At 44.4% G+C, this 19,614-nt stretch overlaps 3 protein-coding genes across 4 annotated transcripts; all 3 read left to right on the forward strand.

The window, feature by feature from the left end:
* The first annotated feature begins 1,223 nt into the window (after positions 1–1,223).
* On the forward strand, positions 1,224–7,060 carry LOC127761658 (U-box domain-containing protein 33-like). Of its 2 annotated transcripts, XM_052285984.1 has the most exons (7): positions 1,224–1,754; positions 2,850–2,971; positions 3,149–3,270; positions 3,439–3,543; positions 4,190–4,553; positions 4,972–5,112; positions 5,410–7,060. In XM_052285984.1, exons 1-7 carry the CDS (start codon positions 1,499–1,501, stop codon positions 6,898–6,900), a joined length of 2,601 nt encoding a protein of 866 aa, XP_052141944.1. In that variant the 5' UTR covers positions 1,224–1,498; the 3' UTR covers positions 6,901–7,060. The 2 variants fall into 2 exon arrangements, with proteins under 2 accessions (XP_052141944.1, XP_052141945.1); XM_052285985.1 differs by lacking the exon at positions 1,224–1,754 and having other exon boundaries at positions 3,111–3,270.
* A 943-nt stretch (positions 7,061–8,003) lies between these two features.
* LOC127763331 (signal peptide peptidase-like 4) lies at positions 8,004–13,632 on the forward strand. The gene is made up of 14 exons (XM_052287997.1): positions 8,004–8,282; positions 9,149–9,307; positions 9,399–9,510; positions 10,094–10,210; positions 10,358–10,509; positions 10,592–10,774; positions 11,415–11,449; positions 11,597–11,753; positions 11,840–11,893; positions 11,984–12,076; positions 12,161–12,303; positions 12,540–12,610; positions 13,021–13,104; positions 13,195–13,632. Exons 1-14 carry the CDS (start codon positions 8,142–8,144, stop codon positions 13,329–13,331), a joined length of 1,638 nt encoding a protein of 545 aa, XP_052143957.1. The 5' UTR covers positions 8,004–8,141; the 3' UTR covers positions 13,332–13,632.
* A 2,355-nt stretch (positions 13,633–15,987) lies between these two features.
* LOC127762739 (aquaporin PIP 1-3) lies at positions 15,988–17,534 on the forward strand. The gene is made up of 2 exons (XM_052287214.1): positions 15,988–16,875; positions 17,109–17,534. The coding sequence occupies exons 1-2, from the start codon at positions 16,105–16,107 to the stop codon at positions 17,202–17,204; spliced, it is 867 nt and encodes a 288-aa protein (XP_052143174.1). The 5' UTR covers positions 15,988–16,104; the 3' UTR covers positions 17,205–17,534.
* Positions 17,535–19,614: the final 2,080 nt, after the last annotated feature.

Raw genomic sequence — 19,614 nt, forward strand, 5'->3', positions numbered from 1 at the left:
CACTGACATCAGATGAACTTGTTGGTCAAGTCTCCCCCAGATGATTATTTATCTCCGATGTTCGTGGCCCTGATAACCAATTAAGTTTTAACCTACAGGTATGTTTTCTTAATGCTGGTGCTACTAATTAACCATCTTTGAGCATTTAAGGGTGCCATTAATTTGAAAAATACAACTAGGTAAGCTAGCTTGGTGGTGTATTAAGACATGTTCATATGCTATTATACTATAAACATCATTAATGGGTATGTAGACAGCTCTGTTTAAGAAACATTACAGTAGTGGGCTTTATTTTGCAGGGTCAAGGCATATCCATCTATGTTCATGGGATATTCCTAGTATAGAAGCATCCATTTTAGTCAACGGTGTGTATAAATACGGCATGTCTCCCGTACGTGATTCATGTTGGCGACCTCTTCTCGCTCGCAACTAATTAATCAATTATCCGCGGTTTTAAATTAATTTGCGTCCTAGTACTTACTACTCAAAGATTCAGAGTCTAGCTTGTTAATAACTGAACAACCTAGTTGATGCGTTCGGTAACTAACTAGCTAGCAGGGTTAGGAGGAACATGGCATGCAATGAATCGATCGAGAGCCGCATCATCCTCACCGACCAATCCAATTTAAGGTTGGGTTCGTATAGGCAGCGAAAGGCATATGCAGGTTGCAGGGCTGGAAATCAGAGCGAAGTTTCAGAATTCAAGTGCACATGCAAAGAGGGACATTAATTCAGAAATTAGAATTAAACAGGAAGATGTCTTGACCATCTACTACGTGTACTAGCTGGAGTAGCATTGAATCCATGGAGAAGGAGAGATCAGAGAGAGGTTTTGGTGTAGTATTTGGTCCCATGCATGCATGAACGACAATTGAAGTACACTGACAGTTTGTGACCGGGAGTCACACAAGGCGGCTACACATGCACGTACAGTAGTGATCGTGATTGATGGAGGAACTCGACAACTAGCTAGTCTGAAATCTCTGAATTTCTCAAGTGTCGCTAGCTGCAACTGCAAGTGTGCAGCTGGGTGCCACGGCGAGCACGTCGTTGTGGATGGCCACACGGGATCCCATGAAAGAAAAGGTACGGGGAATATCCGACTCCATGGGCCCACCTGTCAGCCTCTCCTATCCCCTCCTGCCATTTGCCACGGCCTCCTCCTCCCTTTTGAAGATCCTCCCCTCCTTCCTTTTCCACTGCCATTGGATTGGAGGCAAAGAGATTCAGCTTAGTAATAGTACCGCTTAAATCTACATGCGTCTGTATATCAGCAGGCTCTCCATGGCCATGGTCGATTCCTCCTAGCTTCCTTCATTCCTCTACGCTGCTGCTGCTGCTGCTGCTGCATGCGTGCGTCGTCGTCTTGTCCTTTTTAATTCCAGAGTAGTTAGTTAGCAGCTAATCTTGGCTTTAGTACTCCGTATTAGTTAGCCTAGCTTTGGATGAGCAGAAGGGCAGCGTGATCCTGTGCACAACCAAGAACCAACCCCAACACATGGAAGCTGCGGCAGGGGCAGGAGGAGCCATTGGAGGTAGTGGTCGCGAGGCGGCGGCGGAGGAGGAGGACGGCGGCGAGCAGTGGCTAGAGGAGGAGGCGGAGGCGGAGGCGGTGTACTGCGCCGTGGGGAAGGAGGCGGTGAAGGAATGGAAGGCGAACCTCATGTGGGTGCTCGCCGCCTTCCCCTGGAGGAGGAGGAGGAGCCGCATCGTCCTCATCCACGTCCACCGCCCGCCTTCCCGGGTCAATATGAGTATGCTCCATCGCTAGCTATTTCATTCCAAATACTATTCCAGTTTATTTCCAATTAACTCCCGTTCTTCATTGCGTGCGTTCTTCTTGTTGCAGCTCGCTAATTCTTGCGGTCTTCTTGTTGTTTGCAGAGGTTTTGGTTGTTTATGCTTCTTATTGTTTTTTTTTTTCTGTTTAATTTTACGGGTTCTCAATTGCCCCCATGCATCTGTTCTTGCTTGTAATTAATCCGGTTCAGAAATGGCTTTTTTTTTCTGTTTCTTGGCATTTGATTGCACTCCTTCGAAATGGCACCATTGCAATCTCAGTATTCCAACCATTGCAAACTTTTTATATATATAAAATTCATCTCCCGTTATCGGCAAATACCTGATCTTTTCAAATCCGCTCTTGCAAATAACAGAAAATAATTCAAACCACCTTCCCTAAATGCGACAAATCTAGTTTTTCTAGAAAGATCATTCCATTTCTTTTTGGCAAATAACAACCCATTTCAAGCTAGCTGCTGTCTCCTCCATGGAAACTGGGGTTTTTTGATGCTGCGGCTGTTCTACGTGCACTGCTTACATTCCTTTTATTTTCCCATTTGAGGCCTCAATTTGTTTTCTGACTTGTCGTGGACGTGCATTATCAAGGAAAAAAAATGCGTAGAAATCAACATCTCGGACAACTTAAACTATTGCTCAGAATAATCTTATACAAATACATCTCTGCCAAGTGGAACAGTACTATAGTTTCTGCTAAGCATATCCGTCTTCAGCTAAAAGCATATTCACTGTTTGTATTTTCAGTCTAATTAAGAATTGCAATGCTAGCTCTGACCTTAATCAGGTTGTAAAACATTTCCCCTTTTATCTGGCTATTATTTTGATGAAATCAAAATGTTAGACTTGGCTACCAATATTTTCTTGTAAAATGACACCAGCTGGCTGTTTATGTTCTCTTTGCTTTTCCCACCAAATCTGTCAACCTGAAAGTAGGTGCCTTTTGTTATGTTCCTACCTTTACAATACCTTTTACATTACACTTTTGTGTTCCAAAAAATGTTGGATCTTTTGTGACATTTTTTTTTTGGGTACTACCTGTGGATTTGCAGTGGGGGCATGGGTCCCAGTAAGTCAGCTTGCAGAGGAGGAGGTGAATGCATACAGGCAGCTGGAGGAGGAGAGGATCAGCAAAGTCTTAGATGATCTCTTGGACATTTGCAAAAGTCAAAAGGTTGAAACCATGATAAAGAGTTCATTGTTTTACATTTGATCCATCTTGCTTGCTGTCAATATCAGATTGCTAGTCTCAACTCACCAGCAGCCTCTGGCTGTGTTCTTATTATGACAGTCTCCCTCTTCTCCATATGCAGCCTGGGTTGCTAACAAAGTTGCTGAAAAAAACTCGCAGGTCAATGCGAGCAAGATCATCTTCTCCTGCGACGACATCGCGAGAGGCCTCCTCCAGCTCGTCGATGATCATGGGATCACTGATCTTGTCATGGGAGCAGCATCTGACAAGGCCTATTCAAGGTATGGCTGTCTTGTTCTTGGAAATTAATACATACAAATCCAGCTCTCGCTGTCGCTGCTGTTGTTATCAATCGATCGGTCCAAGAACTGGCTGGTCCAGCTTGGTGCCAGTGGATTGCTGAATTCAAAGGCAAATGATCTGGAATTCTGGATGCAATGTGATGTTAGGAAAATGCGGGCGCCGAGATCTAAGAAAGCTCGGAAGGTGCAACTGAAGGCGAGCCCCTCTTGCAAGATCTGGTTTGTCTGCAAAGGAAACCTTATCTGCACTAGGTATGCATGCATGACTCAAAAAAGTCTTAATGCCAACGATGCAACTTGCAAAAGCCTTTGGTTTTTCTTCTCCCTGTCTTGCTCAAAATGGGACAGGTATTTGTAGATTTCTATGATAGCACTGATGACAAAGACTGAAGACTGAATTGAAGTAGCACACCGTTTAACTCGTGGCTATTCTTCTATCATTGTAAGGAACATGATAGAAACTTTTTTTTTCTCGAGATAAACATGATAGAAACTGTGGTTGCGTCGGCAACATTTCCCGACATAGTTGTCTGGGAATTTACCGTTCTTCTATGACCATTTTAGCTGTTCTCACATTAAGACAATGATCACAGACTGAATTAGGCCAGACATCCTGCTCAAAAAAGAATTAGGCCAGACAAAGAATAATCTGATATACTGATAATATGATAATGTTTATGACAAATGACTAACAAAATAACAAACCTTGAACAAAAATAGTACCTGTGGAAGCACTGAGATTGCCTGAACATCCTAGTTTGTGACATATTATTCTGAACTTTTGGCATTCTTCTATTAGCTTTCTAGCTGTTCTAACATAAGGATATTCTATTTTTCCTGGAAAAATATTATAAGATTTACATATTTCCTTTAATTCCATTTGTCTGATCCGTTATAGGGAGGTGAACGAAGGACTCAATAGAACAGGATCATCGACAACTAGCACAAGTCCGAGGTCGAGCACTTCTGATTACTCGAGGTCGAGATCCTCGCCACGAGTGCACAGCCTAAGCAGCGAGCAATTCGGTATGCAGGATCCAGCCGAACCGACGACATCATCAGTTGATCAGACTCCTATCAGGGAGGACAATGCCATGGACCGTGGCACTGAGGGTTTTAATCATGAAGCAGTTGCTGTTGCTAGTTCATCAACAGTCCCAGTGTCTGAAAATGTAGAGGCTGTACAGAGATCAGCTGCTGCTGTTGTGCAGTCTCTGCAAGAAATTGAAGAGGACTCACCAACTCCTTCAGGGCATGGTTCGGTATGTGCTATACGTTTCATAAATCATACAGTATAATACTAGTTTCAAGGGAAAAAAAGTTGAAAGAATTTTTAAAGAAAAAATGAACAAATCCCAACATGTAGAAAAAAACTATCTGAATTCCACATTACATGACATCTGTTTACTTGTTCAGTTACCACAAAAATATTTCGATTAGCGTTTATTTTCCTACTCCTAGATTGTTTGATCTTGGACTGCTGAAAATGGTACTAAAATTGTCGAAATGACTTGTTTTTGTCTCCACTACATAAACATAATTTGAACAGCACATGTTTCATAAGTCGAAGATTTTGGCCAACTGATCTGCACCAGAATATACAGCATCAGTGTAATACACATTATATGTGTTTCAGATAGTAAACATTTAAACAATAAACGGTGCATTCCGTTTTGACAGGAGGATGCTGGTGATGTGAGCGATGCGTACGACAAGTTCAAGGATGCTGTGATAGAAGCCGAGAACCTCAGGCATGAGGCATACGAGGAGACTCGCCGGCGTCAAAAGGTCGAGCGCGACCTCGCCGACGCGACAAGAATTGTAAGTAGAGGAAATGAATCCAAGCTGCATTGCATCGTTGGTTCGATCCCATTGTTCATGTCGAATTCACCATGGATGCTTCCCGCTGATTGAAGTTGCGTTTACTCGTCGTAGTAGTCTCTTCCTTTTTCTTCTTTAGTTTTTCTTGTTTTGTCTTTTCTCTCTTCTCTTGGCATAAGCCGGTCTAGCGGATTACGTTGTATAAACAAACATTCTTTTCTTCTGATATATTGACGTGCAATCCTTTTACATGTTCGCGAAAAAATTCACCATGGATGGATGATGTGATCGATGCAGGCGAACGAAGCGGAGAGCTCGCAGCAGAGGGAGGCGAGGCATCGGAAGGAGGTGGAGGAGAGGCTGGCGAGGGAGCGCGCGGCCATGGAGCAGGACAGGCGAGAGCTCGACGACATACTCGAGCAGACACGCGAGGTGGACGCCCGCGCCGCCGAGCTCGAGCTCCAGATCACGAGCTCCGAGCGGATGATGAGAGACCTCGAGGCCAAGCTGTCGGAATCGTACGACCTCCTCCACCAGCTCCGGCGAGAGCGCCGGCGCGACGATGTGCCGGCGGAAGCAATGGCGGGAAGCGAGGCTGGTGACCAGAGACTGACCTTCTTGCGGCTCGGCTTGCCGGAGCTGGAGGAGGCGACCAACCATTTCGACGAATCTGTCAGGATCGGAGGCGGCGACGGCAGCCGTGGCAGCGTGTACAGGGGCGACCTGCGCAGCATGGCGGTCGCCGTCAAGATGATCGGCCGTGACGTCGCCGTCGACGAGGTCGGTTTCTGCCGCGAGGTGGAAGCCGTCGGCAGGGCGAGGCACCCGAACCTCGTCACGCTCGTGGGCGCGTGCCCGGAGGCCCGCGCCGTGGTGCACGAGTTCGTGCCGGGCGGGAGCTTGGAGGACCGCCTCGCCGGCGCCGCGCCGGCGCTGCCGTGGCACGAGCTGTGCGGCGTCGCGCACCGGGCATGCTCCGCGCTGGCGTTCCTCCACTCGACGCAGCCACGGGCGACGGTGCACGGCGACGTCCGGCCGGCGAACATCCTCCTGGGCGAGGAGTGCTGCTCGAGCAAGCTTGCCGGCCTCGGCATGCGCAGGCTGGTGCGGAGCTCCGGCGGCGTGGCGCTGTCAAGGCCGGCGGTGGGCTACGTGGACCCGCGGCACCTGGCGACGGGGGAGATGACCCCGGAACGCGACGTGTACGCGCTGGGCGTGGTCCTCCTCCGGCTCGTCACCGGGAAGCCGCCGTTGATGGCGAAGCAGGAGGCGCGGGAGGCCGCGGGCGGCAGCAAGGCGTGGCACGAGGTGTTCGACGCGAGCTCTGGAGGCTGGCCGTTGGAGGTCGCCAGGGAGGTGGCGCTCGTCGGGCTGAAATGCTGCGACGTGGAGGAGGAGCCAGCGGGAGCTCGCCGTCCCGGCGAACTTCTGGAGGAGGCATGCGGCGTGCTGGAGGCGGCGATGAGCGCGGCGCCGGGGAGGTCATGGTCGTCGGTGTCGTCGTCGTCGGACGGCGGCGAGGGCGGGGCGCCGTCCTACTTCGTGTGCCCGATCTTGAAGGAGGTGATGCGGGACCCGCAGATCGCCGGAGACGGGTTCTCGTACGAGGCGGAGGCGATCAGGGAGTGGCTGCGCAGCGGGCGCGACACGTCGCCGATGACGAACCTGAAGCTGCCCCGCCGCGAGCTCGTCCCCAACCATCCCCTCCGCGACGCCATCCACCACTGGCGCCTCCGCCGCGCCATGCGAACCAACTTTACTACTGGATTAGATAGCTACTACTACTAGGCCCTTAGCACTTGTAAGGCCCACGTTTTTAGTGGGTTTTTTTAAAACTTTTTTACAGTCCACGGCCCGTATTTCCGATTGTAACCCCCGGCATTTTCCATTTCGATCCATATTTTGGACCGTTCTCCCCCAGTAGGCGTAGTGGTTCAACATTTTTGCATCCAAGTCCCTAATTAATTAATTATTTCAGTGAAAAATTCAGAAAGAAAAATATCAGAGGAATCTGAACAAACTAGATAAATCTACAATCCTCCCTCCCATCTATGACTCTCCAAAAATTTAGCGGGACCTTTGTAGGGGCTCTCAAGTTCTTTACGCTAGTAGTGGCGGCTCAAAACCCCGCACGCCCTCATGATGGATCCACCTTAATCAGATTGTTGCTCATGGCTAGTGACCTACTCCCTCCTTGACTCTGTTGTACTAGAATATGTCGGCTCTTGTTTTTTAGATAGAGAGAGTAGAACTTTGCAATGCGGTCCCTAATTTTTGTAAATATTTTGATAAAAAAAGAGTGAATTACGCTTTGGGCCACATTTTATTACCTAATTTCACTTTGGACCACCCTTAAACATATCTTTTCACTTTGGACCGGATAAATTTGCCATTGTTGCGATTTGGACCACCACGAATGATTTTTTTTCTCATACAATCAACGACCTTAAACACATCAGCTCTAGTATACGGCTGATCTCCTCTATATATGGTTCATATGTTTGCCGAAAGGGAAATTAAACATGACGAGAAAAGTTGTCATGGTAGTCCAAACCGCAACAATGGTAAATTTACCCGGTCCAAATTGAAAAGATAGGTTTAAGGGTGGTCCAAATTGAAATTTGGGTAATAAAAGGTGGACCAAATGGCAATTTACTCAAAAAGAGTGAAAAAAAAGATTACTTCGCCGTCAACCTGGCCCATGAACATTTTCATAGCAGGCCTAGGCCCATGTAAAGCCCCTACCTCCCGAAGAGAGAGAGAATGGGGATAAGTCCATCGGGTACGAGCACGATACTCCTCCCGCTGATCGCGACTAGTCCACGTTGCCCATCTTCTCGTGTACTACTCTGGCTGGCTCACTGGCAGGTGGACCCGCCCACCTCCCCCCCGAGTCCATTCCAACTTCCTCCGCGTCACAACTCACAACAGAAGCGGAGAAGAAGAGGAGGAAGAAGTCCATCTCCATCCCCATCCCCATCCATCCCTCGCGGCGGAGAGCAGCGTGGAGGAGGAGAGGTCCGGTGGCCATGGGCACCAGCTCGCCGGAGATGGCGGCCGCGCTCTTGCTGGTCATGGCGGCTTTGGCCGGGGTCGCGGCCGGCGGCGACATCGTCCACCAGGACGACGAGGCGCCCAAGATCCCCGGCTGCTCCAACGACTTCGTCCTCGTACGCCCCTTCCCAGACTTTCTACCATCTCGCTTGCGCGGTTTCTTCGCTTGCCCTTAGTACGATGCGACCCGAATTTTCGGTTCCGAGCTGCACGGGACGGGAGTGTTCGGTTCAATTTCAGTCGTAGGTGAAGCTAGGGTTTCGAGCTATTGATTTGTGACTTTACAGTATCAGATCAGGGGGACGGTATAGAGCCTGTTCGATTTTGTCAATTGTAGACTTCACCGATGTTGTTTGCTGCTCAGAACAGGTGATTGATAACTTGGGGACACGGACTCGCGGCTTTGCTTAGAGTCTCGACTAAATTAGCCTGCCCGATTTGGTTTGAATTCTGAAGCTCATCAGTCAATCGTTGGAGCGGGCTATAGCCTACAATTAACGATCTGCTTTGGAGGCTTCGGTTGTAAGCTGAGGACCTGTCGTTAGTTACTAGTTTACTTGAACTGTTGAACAACTAGTTATTAGTGCTATTCAATTAGTGTTTATAGTTGTTAAACTAAGTTTTTAGTTGGTCAGTATAGCATATGGTATTTTGTAGTCTCTTCTATATGGTGATTGTCAGTGTAGGTTTCAAAATGGCGAGTTTTAGAATTATCAAGTTTCGATGCAGGGAGCTATGGTCCTTGCATTACCTGACTCGCTGGCTAACCCCTGTTGTTGCAACCTGCCTCGGGCCCTCTCCAGGTGCCTGTTTGGTTGCAAAGTAGGAGGCAGGGTCACAACACAGGGGCATTAGCTTCATAGCTTCAAATTTGTTATTTTATACCTAACACCTTACAGTGCTACTTTATTGATAACAAGTATTCCTACCCATCATGTGACCATTCTTTTAACTATGTTGTTTTCCATCACCGTGTTATCAGGTAAAAGTGCAAACCTGGGTCAATAACAGAGAGGATGGTGAGTTTGTTGGTGTTGGTGCTCGTTTTGGCCCCACTATAGAGTCAAAGGAAAAGCATGCCAATCGGACAGGACTATTGTTAGCAGATCCTATTGACTGTTGTGATCCCCCCACACAGAAGGTTAGCTTACTGGAAATGACGAATTAATAGTTTGTGATTTCTCGATGGTGTCCTACATTCCTACCCAGTGACTGATTATTCCTTTATCTAGGTTGCTGGAGATGTTTTGTTAGTGCAAAGGGGAAACTGTAAGTTCACTAAAAAAGCTAAGAATGCTGAAGCTGCTGGGGCTTCTGCTATTATAATAATCAATCATGTCCATGGTATGCCTTATTTGTGAAATTATTTGTAAATTCATACATATAATGTCCTTTGCTTTATACCTGCGTTCAGCAGCTGATTAGTTAGTAGATCAAGATGTTGAAATAGTCGAATAGCATAATATTCTCCCTTACCATTTTACTATGCATATGCATGGTGGACCACTATAAACCTTCTATTTACCATTGCCATCCTACCTGAAAGCTCTTCTGTGTCTTACCTTTGTTAAAAGATCATTTACTATCTATTGTAAGATTACAACCATTAGTCTCTTTACCCTACATAGGCAGATCAACATATATTCTTGCCATGGGTGCAAATAATTAATGTGCGTGCGTGCTCAAGATACTTCCTAGGTTGTTTTTTCATTGAAAGGTCAATGTCTATGCATCACACCCAAATTTAGTTGCAGTGGTTCATCACTTCATATTGTTTGATAAGTTAGATACTTACCTTTGACTGTGTTATCAGATTTTTTTCAAAGTTGGACACATGTATTGCACCAGTCCCCACATGTTTGTCAATATAGGTGAGCACTCATAAATGTGGTTAACATGTGTCCTGCACTCCTGCTTCCACTTGCAGAGCTATACAAGATGGTCTGCGACCGAAATGAAACAGATTTGGACATAAATATACCTGCAGTTCTTCTGCCAAAAGATGCAGGCAATGATTTACAGAAGCTTCTTACACGTGGTAAAGGTAAATCTTCAAAGCCTTCCACCACCTGAAATCTTGTGCCATGTCCTATGTAGTTTTTTTTTTTGTTTCAAATTTTGTTTTGTCTTGGAAGTTGTTTTTTGGCCATAGTATCTAACATATGTATCGTATTTGTTTTCAATTTCTCAGTTTCGGTGCAGCTATACTCTCCAGACCGTCCTCTGGTTGATACTGCAGAGGTGTTTTTGTGGCTTATGGCTGTTGGTACCATTCTTTGTGCATCATACTGGTCAGCATGGAGTGCTCGAGAAGCAGTTATTGAACAAGAGAAGCTTCTAAAGGTTCTGAACAGAAGCTTATTTGACTATTGCTCTGGATTTTGTTTGCTTGAAAAGAGAACTAACAGTCATTTGGTTTATGTAGGATGGCCATGAAAGTTCACTAAACTTAGAGGCTGGTGGTTCTAGTGGCATGGTAGATATCAACATGACATCGGCAATACTGTTTGTTGTTATTGCATCTTGCTTCTTGATAATGCTCTACAAGCTTATGTCTCACTGGTTTGTGGAGCTTCTGGTGGTCATCTTTTGCATTGGTGGTGTAGAGGTGTGTTCAATGCCATTCCATTTTCCCTGTAATTAATTAGCTGGATATCTGGCCCTAAGATCTTTATACTGTTTATCCATTGAAACATATAATCTGTATGCTTTCCAAATGCTAAATTTCACAAATTGTGAGGCAGTACTATATGAACTACTATGAAAGAATCATGCCAAACTGAGCAAGGAGCTTTGTGGTTTCTCTTTAATGCCAAGCATGATAACTTTTATCGAATAGAAGAATAAGGCCCTGTTTGATTCAGCTTAGGATTATTATAATTTGGATTATTAGGAGTAAGCTGAAACAAACAAGTAGATTATTATGATAGATTATTATAATCTAATAATCTTCTATGGATGAGCTTTTTCCAGATTATTGAGTGGCTAAAGACCCACTACCCTTAGATGCCTCTAATAATCCAGAGAAACAAACAGCTCACAGCTTATTCTATGTCAGTTTATTATAATCTAGTTTATAGTAATTTGATTTGATAATCTAGATTACAATAATCTTAAGCTAAACAAACAGGGCCTAAATTGACCTTAGTTCTGTTAGTCGATATTCAAAACTAATATTTATGTTTGTATGATTGTTGTTCTTACATTTCTTGAGCTCATTGTGTGTTCTTTATTATTTGTTTATGCAGGGTCTGCAAACTTGCTTGGTGGCTTTATTGTCAAGGTACATTTGTGGCCCTTTGAAATTGTTTTATGGGCTAGGATTTATATAGTAGACACGTCTCAGATGAATATTTATATATCATGGCTGTGGGCTGTGGCCAAGAGAACATAAGAAAGTTTCCTTACCAGTAATCATGTGATCTTTCAGATGGTTTAAACCTGCTGCCGAATCTTTCGTGAAAGTGCCCTTCTTTGGAGCGGTTTCATACCTTACAATCGCAGTCTGTCCATTTTGCATTGTGTTTGCTGTTATATGGGCTGTTTATCGCCGGATGACCTATGCTTGGATTGGGCAAGATATTCTTGTAAGTGAAGTTTCGTTTTTATACCCTCACCCTCAATTGGGATGATTAGGAGGTTGAATGTTAATTAACATGGTGCCTGTCTTCAGGGTATTGCTCTGATTGTTACTGTAATCCAAATTGTTAGGATACCTAACCTCAAGGTAATTATTGTGCCCTGCTGCTTATGCTTACCATATAGTGGGGAGTGGGGACTTTTATAACAATTCTTGCTCTTTTTCCATCATGATCAGGTCGGATCTGTTCTTCTCAGTTGTTCCTTCTTATATGACATCTTTTGGGTTTTTATCTCCAAGATGTGGTTTCATGAGAGTGTGATGATTGTGGTAGGTACAGATGACTACTTTCATACTGTGATGTTCTGCTTCTGCAACTTGCGAAATGCTAATTGCCCTAGCGTCTGCTCGTAGGTTGCCCGTGGTGATAAGACTGATGAAGACGGTGTGCCCATGCTGTTAAAAATCCCACGAATGTTTGATCCATGGGGTGGATTCAGTATCATTGGCTTTGGTGATATACTTCTTCCTGGGCTGTTGATTGCTTTTGCATTAAGGTCAGTGTTAAATTCTGCCCATCCGCTTTATCTACAAGTCTTTGCCTAATCCTGCTATATTAACGTGCAAGGCTTTTGCATGTTTGTGAAAAAAAGTAGCCTAATCCTGGTGGGCTATCATAAATTGCTCAGGAGGCTTGAGAACAATCAGCATAAATTGTTTTGGATTTGCAGGTGTCTGAGCACAGTACGTTATTGAGCACTACACTGATTTTTTTTTCAATCTCTCTTTGTAGGTATGATTGGGCTGCCAAAAAGACCTTGCAATCTGGTTACTTTTTGTGGTCAATGGTTGCTTATGGTTCTGGTAAGACGCCATTTCTTACATGCACTTCCCTGTGTTTTCCAACTCTCTAGGTACAGTTTGCCAGATACAGCTTAAACTAAATTGTCCTATAATGGGATACTTTTGATAGTAGAAACAAAATTACAATGGGACCTTTGGTTTATACTCCCCTGTTATTTTTTATATGACGTTGGTTAGTTCATTTTTTAACTAACCAGCGTCATATATTTAGGGATGGACGTAGTACCTTTTATTTTCTGCTGGTTGATGGAAATGACAAAATAAAAGGATTATCATACGTGAATGTGAAAGAAAAGGGATTCTCATATGTATACGTGAACAATTGAAACATCTAACAAAACCCGTGCGGCAACATGTTGGTGTTTTTTACCTGTAGTCTGACATACTGTATTCTTTTGCCCCTTCTTTAGGTCTTATGATCACGTATGTTGCCTTGAACCTTATGGATGGTCATGGTCAACCAGCTCTTCTTTACATTGTGCCTTTTACGCTTGGTAAGTAAAGCCTTCCTTGTGCCTGGTGAGAAGGTTCATAGCTTCAGGGGTTTAGTGCTCTCATTTTAACACGGCACCATGCTACTGCAGGCACCTTCATAGCGCTCGGCAGGAAACGGGGTGAACTCAGGAACCTCTGGACAAGAGGACAGCCTGAGAGAGTCTGCACGCACATGCACATGCAACCTTCACCGAAGGACACCAATTGTGATGCTGTAAGCTCGTAAGAAAGCTTATCAGCATGGCCTTGGAGTTGGAGAGGCTCACTGATACGTCTGATGTAAATTATATTTGCTCACGGTATTGTAACATAATATGTTCTCTGGAGGCAGAATCGCGACTCCACTGACTTGTAGTAACGTAGTACTACGTAGAAGTATTTGTAACTAGGGCGCTAGGCTTCAATGCTGTTGTCCTAGTATGGAACTACGGATCCATGTTGTCATCACTAGCAGGCATCAATCTTTTGTATAGTAACCGGTTATATAGTTTTGTGGCCACATAAGAAATGAAGGAATTTTTAAGTGATTTTAGTTCCATGGTCCTAACAATCCATGAACATGTCCATCTGATCCATGGCGAATGGACTCTTTTTTTTATATACAGATTCTGTAATTCTCAAACTGTCATGTTTCTTCCTGACAACATAATTGTGTCGAATCCCAGATAGGAGTGTCACAGCTATGGAAAGGACCATGAAGGTATAAACCAGCTTCTCCAGTTTTTTTTCTTTTCCCTGGATCGATTCTACTCCATCGGTCCCAAAAAAAAAAAAAAAAGTCAAACCTTAGGTTTCCATGTCCAACGTTTGACCGTCCGTCTTATTTGAAAAAAATATAAAAAAAATTAAAAAGATAAGTCACTTATAAAATATTAATCATGTTTTATCATCTAACAACAATGAAAATACTAATTATAAAAAAAAATCATATAAGACGGACAGTCAAACGTTGGATATAGAAACCCAGGGTTTGTCTTTTTTTTTTTATTTGGACGGAAAGAGTATGTCTGATCATGTGGACGCGTGGCAAGAGCCTAGTAGCTTTGTCGGTGCAGGAGATATGCACTACACGACACACAGGGGAGGGAATCATCATAGATGAACAGTTGTTGTTCAGCAAACGGCAAATACAGAAATACTGTGATGTCCTGACCATTTATTTTTCTACCAAAGACAAAACCACTCCATATCACTACGTCACTGATGTATATATGCAAATGGAAGTAGCATCGTTTTTCTAACCAAGGGCATGCACCTTTATGAATTGATTTTTTGTATGCAGCTGCACAGGTGATGTGAGGCCGGAGACCGGAGTGGAGGGGAGGTGGTGGTGCGGCTAGTGGTGTGTGGCCAGCGATGAAGCAACGGCTGCCGTGCCCGTCTCTGTCCAGGTCCGACCGCCCAAGCTCCCCTTTTCTCTTGTGCAGTACAGTTTCGCCTTGTTGTTTCTCGTGTGTTTTTCCTTCCGTTTGCTGCTCTCGTAGAAGTAGTAGTAGTAGACCTTGTTCGTGAGTGGTTGCGGCTTCTGTTGTGTTTGGTCGCCTTTGTTCGCTAGTGCATCTGGATTCCATTATCATGATCATGATGTCCATGCAGATTGATTTGGTGACTGACTGACTGAATGAATGAACAGCTGCAGCTATAGCTGAGGGTGTGTTTAGTTCACGCTAAAATTAGAAGTTTGGTTAAAATTGGAACGATACGACGAAAAAGTTGAAAGTTTGTGTATGTAGGAAAGTTTTGATGTGATAGAAAAGTTGAAAGTTTAAAGAAAAAGTTTGGAGGTGAATAAACGAGTGAGCTCTCCTTTTCCTTTTGACCCACTCTGCTAGCTGCCCTTCTTCCCCTAGTGGCCATTTTCCCCCATACTAGCCGACTTTGCTACTACTTGATAGTCTTATCACTGAGAGGAATGGACGCACATTATTATATGCTAGATTGTTGAATCGAGAGGGGATTACTGTTGCAAGTGAGACAGTACCTAGCACATAATATGAAGGTATATATTCATTCTTCTTGGGTCGAGTTGTTAGCAATGCTGAATTATCAATGTTTGCCAACTGCTAGCAATTAGGAAGAATGGCTAGTTTGTGGCTATGATTGATCGATCATCAAGCTAAAGATAATGCTATGCAAGTCGAGACAGCTCGATGAGCTCACACAAAGGATAATCTTCCAAACTGACCACTCTGTCCGTGGCCTTGTTTGGATCCTCCGGGCTATTAAATAGCCCTCTGAAATTTTGCTATTTAGGATTATTAAACATAGATTACCGACAAAACCGATTCTATAACCTCTAGGCTATTTTGTGAGACGAATCTAATGATGTATATTAATCCATGATTAGCAGCTGATTACTGTAGCATTATTGTAGCAAATCATGGATTAATATGCCTCGTTAGATTTGTCTCGCAAAATAGCCTAGGAGTTATGGAATGAGTTTTGTCAGTAATTTACGTTTAATACTCTTAAATAATTAAGATTCCGGAGAGCTATTTAATAGCCCGGAGGATCCAAACAGGGCCCGTGTCACCTAAACAAAAATGGCTTTAATTTCCAGAACCTGCACCGTAGCAAACGAACCCATACTACTAATCTATCTTATCATCTTGTGAATTATTTATCTCTCGCTGACAACAACCGATGAACCATCAAATTCAAATATTCAGAGCTTAGTAACAGTAGCGCTTCCTGTCATCCACAGATTAATCAAGGTAAAACAAAAACCCCTACCATCATCGTTGTCGTCCACTAATTACTAAATTGCCGACTGCTAAAACAAAATGAATAATTAATTAATTAATTAGTAAAGAGGAAGAGAAAGAGAAGGCCATTGGTGCAGACGTAGTAGTGGAGCAGGAGCTATAAAAAGAAGCAGGAAGCCACTCGCTCTCCTCACAGCCACAGCTCGCCATCGTCGTCGTCGTCGTCGTCGTCTCCGGCTCCGGCAAGAGAGCTAGTAGTGAGTAGTAGGAAGAAGAAGAGGCAAATTAATAGTAATGGAGGGGAAGGAGGAGGATGTGAGGCTGGGGGCGAACAGGTACACGGAGAGGCAGCCGATCGGGACGGCGGCGCAGGGGGCGGAGGAGAAGGACTACCGGGAGCCGCCGGCGGCGCCGGTGTTCGAGGCGGAGGAGCTGACGTCGTGGTCGTTCTACCGGGCGGGGATCGCGGAGTTCGTGGCGACGTTCCTGTTCCTGTACATCAGCATCCTGACGGTGATGGGGGTGAACAAGTCGGCGTCCAAGTGCGCCACCGTGGGGATCCAGGGCATCGCGTGGTCGTTCGGCGGCATGATCTTCGCGCTCGTCTACTGCACCGCCGGCATCTCCGGCGGGCACATCAACCCGGCGGTGACGTTCGGGCTGTTCCTGGCGCGGAAGCTGTCGCTGACGCGGGCGGTGTTCTACATGGCGATGCAGTGCCTGGGCGCCATCTGCGGCGCCGGCGTGGTGAAGGGGTTCCAGCGGGGGCTGTACATGGGCTCCGGCGGCGGCGCCAACGCCGTGAACCCGGGGTACACCAAGGGGGACGGGCTCGGGGCGGAGATCGTGGGCACCTTCGTCCTCGTCTACACCGTCTTCTCCGCCACCGACGCCAAGCGCAACGCCAGGGACTCCCACGTCCCCATCCTGGCGCCGCTCCCCATCGGCTTCGCCGTCTTCCTCGTCCACCTCGCCACCATCCCCATCACCGGCACCGGCATCAACCCCGCCCGCAGCCTCGGCGCCGCCATCGTCTATAACCGCGCCCACGCATGGCACGACCACGTATGCAGCCAACCATTATTTAATGCTTTCTCAACTACTTAGCTACTCCATCCATCCAATAAAAAATCAATCAGAATGTGACATATTCTATTATTATGAATCTGAATATACATATACTATCTAAATTTATCATACTAAATTCGTTTTTTATGGGATATGAGGGAGTAGTTGCTAATAATCGCACGTTAATTTAGTTCATTGACTAGTGCTAATTGATGGATGGATTTGTGCAGTGGATTTTCTGGGTTGGTCCGTTCATCGGAGCGGCACTGGCGGCCATCTACCACGTGGTGGTGATCAGAGCAATCCCCTTCAAGAGCCGGGACTAATTAATTACCATGCATCATCATCTTAATTAAGCGATAATTACTCTGAAATAATCAACCGAGTTGATGCTACAAGATGATGGAGGATCAAGTCTCTACAGTACTACGTGTGTTATTACCGTCTGGTGATCGATGAAGCTAGCCGCTGCATAATTATAAGCGCGTTTATATATATCTGATGTTGCTGTAATTATATCTATGTGTACGTAGTATGTTTGGTGTGAGAAATGGTACTTGTGTGTGCGGAGGCATGCATGTTCTTGGTTGCACGCCTTCAGCTATATATAGCTTTGCATCAATTCCATCTCCAAATGTGAATTTTACTAGTTACTATTTTTACCTCCTCTCATCCCCTCTTATGTTATGTGTGATCAAGTATTTGATCCCCTCTCGTTAAGTAAATGTTAAGCATGCGTATTTGTAAACTTGTTAGTGCTATACTGATATGCTATCGGCCCTATCGGCGCCATTATTGCCGGGTCTTCAAATGCCACGGTGTATGAGAAGACTTACGAATTGTGCAAAAAAAAAAAAAATCTTGCTGACAGCCATAATCATACATACATACTAGCTATGAGCCTATGAATTATAGCGGACCATGCATCATATTTTACTTGAACAAGTAAAAACTAAAAGCATAAGAAAAAAGTAAACAATTCTTTAAATTCCTCAGTTCAATGTATGAAAATTACTTGTGGTTAGAGCTATTAATTATAGCGGACCATGCACCACATTTTACCTGAGCAAGTATGAACAGAAGCAAATCTAAACAAGCAGTAATGAACTGTACACTGACAGACAAGTTAACATACATCCTCAGCTAGGTTACAAGCAGCTTTCTGCTATTAGAATTTACAACATCCACATGACTTAAAGGTGTGTTTAGTTCACGCTAAAATTGGAAGTTTTATTGAAATTCAAACGATGTGACGGAAAAGTTGAAAGATTGTGTGTAGAAAAATTTTGATGTGATGGAAAAGTTGAAAGTTTTTAAAAAAAAGTTGGGAACTAAACCAAGCCTTAGAAAAAAGTATCTTTCCTGACAGTAACATACCAATATACAGCTATGAATTATTGCGAACCATGCATCACAGTTTACCTGAACGAGTAAATACGCTTTACTTGGAAGTCCAGTTTTAGACCTAAAACCAGCGTATAATAATATAGGCATGTAAGTAATTTTAATAGCTCCATAAAATATGTTTAGATCGATGGGCTGTTTTCCGGATTAAAATTCAGCCCTGTAAGCCCATTAAACAAAAAAAAAGTCCTTCACAGCCCACGATAAAAAATCCGACAAGATTAAGTCGAGCTCGTCCCCGCAGCTGCACCAGTGTTTAATTATTCGGTTTAGCCGATTGTATTAGAGGTCATCGATATACCGAAATTTCCAAAAGTTTAAACAAATGTTGGTAAATTTTAAATAAAATATTACTAAATTCACAAAAAATTAAAAAAATAAAATTTCAACCAAAATAATATTATATTGGGGGATCCGAAATGACCGAAATTTCTAACCCTGAGCTGCACTCCCTTGCCAATTCCGCCTCACCGCATATATACCCTTCACCCTACTCTTGAGTCTTAATGAGACAAGTGTGGACTGTGGAGAGTGGAGTGTTATGCCACTTCCGTTGAAATGGATATCATCACTTAACTTCCAAGTCTAGTAACTTTATCATCGCTTCACACACTAGAACTCTCCCTTTTTTTCTTTCTTTCCTCCAACAGCTGCGGATCTATAAGGTCCGACAACCTGGATCCAGCATCTGCAAGTCTCTACCGGGTCAACCCCTACCTTTCGAGTCCCCACGTTGCTGGCCTCAATGACGACTATAACTACAATGTGCGCGGCGACGGGGTAGAAGAGGAGACAAGTCGGTGGCTAGTAGGTGCGGCTGCACATGCGGAGATGGAGAGGAGGAACGGCGATGGCTCGTGGAGAAGGAGCGGTGCCGGTGGTGCGTGGAGGAGAGGAAAGGTAGACAATGGGTGCTGTCAGTGGAACAAGTTTGTTTTCGCCACCCATCCCAATTGAGTTATCTACCTTTTTTTTCAAGCACTATTTACATATGGAATACTAGTCATTGCAAATAATGGATGGCTGGTTTTAATTGAAAAGTTTGAGACAACAAGGTTATTTAAAGTGACAATTGGTTGATTAAAGCTGGATTAATTTACTTTAATTGTGTTCGGTAGCTGAGAGAAAGATTTCTCTTGTTTTTCACGCGCATACTTCTCGAACTATTAAACAGTGTGTTCTTTTACAAAATCTTTTTATAGGAAAGTTGCTTTTAAAAATTATATTAATCTAATTTTTAAATTTAAAATAGTTAATACTCAATTAATCATGTATTGATGATTCAGCTCGGTTTACTTATTGACCCATCTTCTCTTTCCCTTCTCTCATAAA

This window comes from Oryza glaberrima, chromosome 2, assembly GCF_000147395.1.
Source record: "Oryza glaberrima chromosome 2, OglaRS2, whole genome shotgun sequence".
Taxonomy (NCBI): Eukaryota; Viridiplantae; Streptophyta; class Magnoliopsida; order Poales; family Poaceae; genus Oryza; species Oryza glaberrima.